We start from the raw sequence: 8,272 nt of genomic DNA, 5'->3' as shown, positions 1-8,272 counted from the left end.
CTCTGGGCAGCTTTCCAGCCACTCTTGATAGTATCTTTGTGCAGCTAATGGAACTCTTACTGTAAAGTGAGCTTTCATGTGGAGGGTGGTGAAGGATAGTCACTTTCACGTCATTCAGTCATCAAAATAATAATTTTCATTCTTAGCATAGACAAGTTTTAAGTACTGTCAAGACTGATTTAGATCCAGCTGTTTAAACCTACGGTTCAACTCCTGGTGTATGTCTACAAAATGCTGCTTTTTCTGTGGAGAAGAGGCAAACAAGGCTGACTTCTTCAGTTTCTTAGTTTCAGCATGTACTTTAGAGGCAGGTACTCTTAAGGGACAGGATTTTGCTTTATGCAGAGGATCCAAACTTAAAGGAGCCAGAAGATATTAGGAAAGGCTGTTCTGTCTGAACTGGCCACATTGTGGACTAATAGAACAGTGGAGATAAAACCTGTAGATAGACTCCCAACAACAAACTCACGTTCTCTAAAGTTACTCTGTATTTAAGAAACCCTCTTCTTCTCTCCTGTTGCATTATTTTGAAAATAACGTTCCATAAATCCAGCCTAAGTGGATCTCTGAGTTTGTGGAAGCCTTGGGAAGATTTAACTGGTCTCATACTGGGAAGCTGACTTAGGAAACTCTTTTATGTCCTGGGGAATAGCTTTACCCTGAACATGCCATAATCCTGGAACTAGAAACAGTGGTAGAACACTGTTCATGTTTCTTGAGTTCATAGCAGGCCACAGAATGGAAAGTTTTATTCAGGTATATTAGTGCTTGTATTTTTGTCTGAAAAGATGTTATCTGTGTTGTTGGACATGGGAACATAAGTACCAATAAATGATAAAAGAGAACATGATTTAGAGCCTGTCTTCTGTTTGCAAAATAAGTAATAAAGTTTCTTTGCTAGAAAGCAGCTTGATAGAAAAACAATCAGAAAGCCAAAACAGCATATCCCCCAGCCTTTTAGACAGGTAATCATCTCTGTAAAGCTTTGCTTATGAAAATTATTCCACTGAGATCTGAGGTTTTTAGGCTTAGTAGGTTCAGTTGTGTGCAAGTATTTTACTGGATAGGCGTATATATGCTGTATGAAATGTATTCTCCAGTTCCTGGAAACATCATCATGAGCTTTCTTGTTAGAAACACAACAGAGGTAACGATAGCATTTATGAATATTTCAATTGTGCTGTATTAATCAGTGTAGGGAGGCAACTTGGCTTATCAGGTTTACATTATACTCCTGTGCTGCAAGAGGACAATAACCAATAACAAACTATAAAAGTTAAAGATTGTGGGATTTGTTACTAACAGTTTTATATTAACTTTGATTGTCTTAATTCTGATAAACCATACTGTTCAACAGCATTAGTTTGACACAGTTCTCCAAGTGAATGTATTTAATCAAAATAACCGTAAGTGGTAGAAATTTGTAGCTGTCACATTACTGTTTTGTCTTTAACATTTCAAACCACATTTCAAAAGGGGTAATTCCCACAAGCTTCCAACTGAGAGCTCCACTTCTGTGCAGAGCATGCTGGATGCGTATTTTCCAGAACTTATTGCTAGCTTTGCTGCTAGCCTTTGTGCTGATGTCATGCTTTACCCACTGGAGACAGTTTTACACCTCCTTCATGTTTGACAAAAGCAAGCACAGTTTTGAAGTGCAGTGACTATAATGATATGGAGGAGAAGAGGATTCAGTAGGGGTTATGATGCTTAACTTAAAGTCTGGAACGATGTTATATTCTCAAGTATTTGAACTAGTTTCTCTTCTGCACAGACTGACCATGAAGGCTGTGCAGGCTGTTAGTCCTTCCCCAGAGTACAGAGGAATGTTCTGGTAGTTTGTCCTGGCATGAAGTCAGGACACAGCCAGCATGGACTCAGAGACTTGGGTATTGAGGAGAACTCCGAAATCCTGAATTTTGCGTGTAACAGAGATGATAAAACACTGAGTTTGTATAAGCATTAGAAGGGGAAACAATGTCTTTAGCTTAATCCTACAGTCATAGGTGGAATATAACGGAGTAAATAATTACTAAGTGAATACTTTATTTTCACTACATGAGCAAAATAAAGAGTGCTATTTTAGATGCAGATATTGGAATGGAAACGTTCAGAGCTGAAGCTATTAAATTCAAATTAAAGATGATCTTTCAGCTCAACTTTAGTTATGGAAGTCTGTCTTATGCACATTCAAGTTCAAGGACTAGAGTTAGTCTTTAAAGAAAAGGACTTTTAAATTAGATAAATACTTCCTGGCATTTTGCTCCAGAAGTAGGCATTTTCAGTCCATGACTGTTTTGCAGACTGATACTTTCAGCAGCAGGCTGAAACTTGAATTTCTTTGGTAGTTACACAAATAACTGGAAAATACATTAAATAAATACTCTTTAAGATGGGTTCATTTTTAAAAGCAAGTTTACTTGAATGCTATCAAGCGTGTTAGAGCAAAGAATTTATATCAGTATAGCTGTGTAGATAGGATAGCGTGCAAATGTTTAACTCTTATAAAGTTCAGCAGTGATGAAGTGTCAAAGTGGATGTCAGCATGGTTATGAAATGAGCAGCACAGATTGTAACTATTCCTTTGTTCTTGTAGAGTGAAATAATCCGAGATAATCCTGGCATCCTGGACTGCGTGAAAGAAGGAATCGGCAGAGTTGTAGGCATGGGAGTACCCCATAGCAAGCGTCTCCTTCCTCTGATGGTCTTGACTTTTCCATCTGCTCTACATGGAGTTCTTCACTACGTCATCAGTTCCATCATCCAGAAGCTTGTTTTGTTTGTTCTGAAAAGGGATAATTCCCACAACCTTCCAACTGAGAGCTCCACTTCTGTGCAGAGCATGCTGGATGCGTATTTTCCAGAACTTATTGCTAGCTTTGCTGCTAGCCTTTGTGCTGATGTCATGCTTTACCCACTGGAGACAGTTTTACACCGCCTTCATATTCAAGGGACACGCACAATAATTGACAATACAGACCTTGGCTATGAAGTGCTTCCGATCAATACTCAGTATGAGGGAATGAGAGACTGCATAAATACTATAAAACGGGAAGAAGGAATGCTAGGTTTTTATAAAGGATTTGGAGCTGTTATAGTACAGTATACCTTGCATGTGGCAGTTTTACAGCTTACCAAAATTATTTACTCAACACTGCTTCAAAACGTTTCTTAATCTGTTCAGGTGCGGATCTAGCACAGTGGACATGATTAACTTACTAACCTGATTATTGTTTAAAATTACTTAGAAAATGAAGTTTGAAGAATCTGCTCTGTGGATTCTCCTTACACTGTAAAAGAACTTGTTTTAAAAATGGGGATATAGATTCCTAAGTGTAATTAAAAAAGTACTGTTTAAATTTAAAGTTGTAGACACAAATTGAATATATAATGTACAGTCATAGAGAAGGGAATCGGATTTCAAATGTGGTTGGAATGAAGATTTACCTTTCCTCTTACCAGTGAACTGACTTAAGAAATGGATATGAATTCTTAATATCTGCTTTATAAACATCACATCTGATATTTAATTTGGACTGCTAGCCAGTTCAAAGGAATATATTTTCATAAGTTGTAAGAACTTGCAAGTGGGAGACTGATGGGTTTACTGGTCTTTTAAAAATGTTTTCAACTTCACTGTTAATGGAGCTGTGAGCAAACTAGAAACTGTAAAAGCAACTTAAGTAGACGTAAGTGTCATAATTTACAGATACATAGAAGACTTACTTTGCTGCAGTGTGGCAGAAGACAACGAAGAGGAATCTTGCTTTGTACAAAATAACAAAAACTTGGGTTTGGGCAAAGTTGCACAGAATGCAAGTTTGACTGTCTTGCAGTTTGTTTGCAAGGCTTACAGTAACTAAAGTGTGTGAATAAAGCAAATTAGAAACTGATGTGTGCATGTGTAAGTGCCATTTTTAGTCAACTTTCCACTCATAACTTCAAGCTTTAGTTTTACTCTGCTACTTCATGTAAGAGTAGAATAATTTTACAAATGTATGTAGTGTCAGTGTTCCAAGTGTATTGAAAGCGTAAAAAATTAATTGGCTATTTCTAGAGGTTCTCTTTTGTTATATCAGAGAGATATGTACACAATTATCTACTTACTATTTAGCACTGATGTCCTTCATTAAAGTCTCTGCTGGATTAGATATTTTGTGGAGCAGAGTTAAGTCTGTTTATGTGCAAGGGAACTACTGAAATGTACCATTTTTGCCCTCTTCCCCAGGTAAATCGGGACTTTCAGACTGAAAATGAGTTCTGATCATTCTGAATAACTTAGTCTTCCTTGATTTCATCAGTAAATATCAGGAAAGTTGGGAGGGGATGATTTTTAGCAAATAAAACAAGCATGTGGAGAGTTGCTTTTAAATTATATGAGAGGCTGCTGCCTTTTTCACACTTTCATGTGGCATTCTTTGTGAATACTGTAAATTGATGTGCATTTTAAGCATTAATCGTATAGTAGTTATCACTTATGGAAAGTAGTCGTGGCAAAATAATTAAAAGGTGTTGCTGTTCATAAGTTCTGACTTTAAATCATTTGCAGGTCTACTTTGCTATTAATCTAGCTTTCATGTATTTTAAATGCCTAAGTGTTGAAATGGAAAGTATAGTGAACTTGGGAACTGGTTTTATTTTGAAATATTGTTATTTGCAAATTTAGTGTATAGAATGGAAGCAATTAAATAAAATGAGAATTCACTGTAAATATTTCGAAGTAATTCACTGAAGAGGCATGTAAAGGAATCCCGGTTTGTGTGTTATATTTTATTGTATAGACTTCAGAGTGGCTTTTTCATGTTCCTCAACTTTCGTGAGTGCACAAACATGTTGAATTAAACTCCATGCAAGAACTTGAGTAAAATATTCAGTTCCAGGTTTATATTTTTAAAATTTCTACAAGTATGAAGAGAGCCATATCAGAGAATCATCCAGATTGGAAAGGATCTTGGCAGATCGTCTAGTCCAAATTCCTGCTCTAAGCAAGGACAACATTGGCTTCAGACCACACTGTGCAGGCCCTTGTCCAGTCAAGTTTTTAATTCCAACTTCTAATACATAAAACTGGCCTTTTCAAAGGTGTTCAACTGAAGCCAACTATTCCATCACAGTTGTCTTAAATTAGTAACTCAGTGCATGTTGGAGACCAACACTTGCAGATGTATCAGTGAAATTGGGCAATAACGTTTTCTTAGGAATAAAATTTTAGGGAAGGCATTTTGTCATATGAAATGGAGGATGTGCCTTTATATATTCTGCAAGAGGGAAGATAGTGAGTTCTCAGAACAGTACTAGATATTGTGCTAGAATATTAACTTGTGTCAAATACTCTTGCTTTCGTTGCTGAGAGTTTTACAGTTCTAGTCTATGCCAGAGTCTCAGATCTGTAACTTCAAGCAGGGTGAGAAAGAATGCTGTCAACTTACAGCAGCTATTCTGTGGTGGAAAAGCCATTTGCTTTGGGCTATTTTTTGGTTCTCTTCCCATCAGTTAGAATGAACATGTTTTGATTCTTCATGTATACTTGCTTTACCTTCCAAAAGAAGTAATACTCTGCTTTGCCCAGAGTTGCTATTTTTGCCCATGCAAAAATGTAAATGAATGTGGGATGAAAAAAACCTTTTCTGACCTTTTTAATTATAAGTGTACTGTTAATGTATTTCTGTTTTTCACTTGGATCTTAAATCTAGGTACTCAATTTTTAGCTCAAATGAGTGATCAATAGGTGGCTTTAGCAGGATGTACCACTAAAAACTGCAAAATACTGAATTGCTGTAGAAAGTTTTTATTTTCTGGAATATGAAGAATTCTTATGCACTCTATTCTTCCTGATACAAACTTAATTACGTTTTTGTACATTGTTTTTATGACTTTTTTTTTTCCATTTTTGAAGAAGAGAGCTGTTTGCGAGAAGATAAATATTACTGAAGAAGGACAGACCCAGTGTAATGTTCCCACCCAGTGAAGAATTACTTGGCTTCTTACCCATGCCTCTTAAAAGGCAAGCTTTGATGTGCAATAACTGACAATAGACCAGGCAGGAAACTTCGGGGTATGAGGCCTGCTGGAAACCATTGCAGTTATCTGTCTGTGTTGTTTCACAGACTGCCTTACAGATCAGACTTTACTTTTGGTTGTGTTAGAGTAGAGCTTTTAGATCTAGTGTTGGTGTGAGTGCTGCCCTCTTCACCAAGGTTCCAGCTACATTCATTCCTTTTAGCGTATCTGCTTTGGGACACACATGAGTTGATCTAGCTTTGGGGTCCTGTCTGTAATACTTGAGATGTGCAGTGTGTTTTACAGATTTATGCAGAATTTGTAAGAGACTATCAAATTACATGCTTTTCTTAGCTCTTCTGAGTTTAGCAGCAAGTTCAAAGCAAGTATGTAAGCTAATGTCTTTCTTCCTGCTTGTTCCATCTGAGATGGTCCTTCAGCTGGATACATGCCTTCAGCTACAAACGTAGTCAGTGTACATGATGTAAATGAGGCCTGTCTCTGCATTAATATACAAGTTCTTGCTGTGCTCTAAGATTTTTGTTGGTATAATCCAGGGCTAGCAGTGGTCACTTTCAAACTATTTACCCTTTCAATGATAGCTGAGAAGAGGTCACACACTAAATTTTTTGCCAAAATGGTTGTTGCTAAGAGATTTGAGAGCAGCATATAGCAGCAGCATTCCCTCACCTGTATGGGAAGAGAGGTGGAAGCAAAATGTGAATAAGCCATTTGTCCACTTTTGTTTCAGAAGATGTAATACATATCTCCAGCAGGGGCAGAAGAAAGTAGGATCTTTATTTAATCAAGAACTGATGGCATCTGTGTTTTAAAAGCAAATCTGATTTTAAGGAGTTGGATAAAACTGTATTTTCAGATTTTTTTTTTGATGGAATAAAGACGATTTGCTCTTTACCTTCAGCACTCCAGCCTCTCCACAGACAGTTTGGCAAATTGTGAAGAAAATTTGAGGGTGGGGAAACAAGCAATACTCAAAATGGAATGGAGAAATTGCCCAAAAATGCAGATAAACAAAAGTCGATGATTAATGTTCTCAATTGCAACAAATTAATAAAATAAAGTGGAAATGTCCAAATATTAGTATTTGTGGAGGGTTTCATTTGGAAGTCTATTTCTGTCTTTATCATTCAAAAGGTGTTTTTAAAGACAAGTTAAAATCACAACAGGTTTTAAGCCCAACATATCCTTTTTTTCCCCTGATACTTGGAAACTAACTCAACTAAAAAACCAGTTATTCTTTCAGCTTTTTCAACAGGGGAAAAAAAAAGCCATCTACATCTTCCCTTCAAATCAAACCACCCTTTCAATGGATGTAAATACCATCATAGATGATTGCCTGTGGCAGCTTGATCTGCGTGAAATATTGTATCACTCTTCTCTTGTTTTCAAAGTATAGGGACAAAAGCAATAAAATAGCCCCCCAAAGTAATAAAATCAGAAGGCGTGGTTTAGCTGTTAGCTGAAATTCTGAGTCATGCTCTTATTTCACAGCCTTCTTATACCAGAAGAAAAGGACTTGTTGGACAGGATTTGACTCTGGTCTGCATAGGCGATTCATGTCTTTACGCAAACTGAATTTCTAGAGGCAACAGGCATATAAATTGGTGTTCCTGATTCTTGGTTTTAGGGTACCTCCAGAAAAGAAAAACAGTAGATTTGCTTTGACTGCAACAGTGAGTGTAACTCTCAGAAATTTTTGATCCCTGAAATGGAATCCTGAATTTATGTATGTAATATTTGGGTCTTCAAGCCTTCCTACATGTTGTGTAGGAAGAAGCACCAATATGCACAGTTGCCTTGATTCCCAGCTGCTAGGTGGTATCAGCTCTGTGCAGTACCACCCAAAATGAGTGGGACACCTTTGATGTCCATACAGACCACTGATGTGTTTTATGGTCTCTACAGGTACAGCTATCAGTCTAAACCTGTTGAAAAATACAAGCACAGGCAGGATTTTCAGAGACTCTTACGCATGGCCTAACTTTATGTATGCAAAATGAGGCAGAAGAAAAAAACAAACAAGGGCAATGGGAAAGAGGATTCTTGAAACTAAGAATGTGCTTACCAACGTGAGCACCTTGACAAGGAGGTACATGTCACTTTAACACTGTTGGAGCACAGTGGAGGGAAGGAGACAACGTCTCCTGTAGCTACATGTGTTTCAGGAGCTTAAAAATGCCTACAGTGTTTTCTTTCAAGGGTAGGGTTTTTTTTTCTTTCTATTACAAGCAAAAGAACTGGCAAAAAGGCT

At 37.2% G+C, this 8,272-nt stretch overlaps 1 protein-coding gene across 1 annotated transcript; it reads left to right on the top strand.

Moving 5' to 3' along the window:
• Positions 1–2,596: 2,596 nt before the first annotated feature.
• SLC25A46 (solute carrier family 25, member 46) lies at positions 2,597–3,515 on the top strand (the record flags this gene model as incomplete). Its single annotated transcript, XM_009574163.1, has 1 exon — positions 2,597–3,515. A coding segment is annotated over one exon (579 nt), but the record flags the coding sequence as incomplete, so codon positions are not given.
• Between the last annotated feature and the right edge of the window lie 4,757 nt (positions 3,516–8,272).

This window comes from Fulmarus glacialis, unplaced genomic scaffold (genome assembly GCF_000690835.1).
Source record: "Fulmarus glacialis isolate BGI_N327 unplaced genomic scaffold, ASM69083v1 scaffold48323, whole genome shotgun sequence".
NCBI lineage: Eukaryota > Metazoa > Chordata > Aves > Procellariiformes > Procellariidae > Fulmarus > Fulmarus glacialis.
The sequence above is the reverse complement of the archived record's forward strand: the minus strand, read 5'-3'. Positions and strand labels throughout refer to the sequence as shown.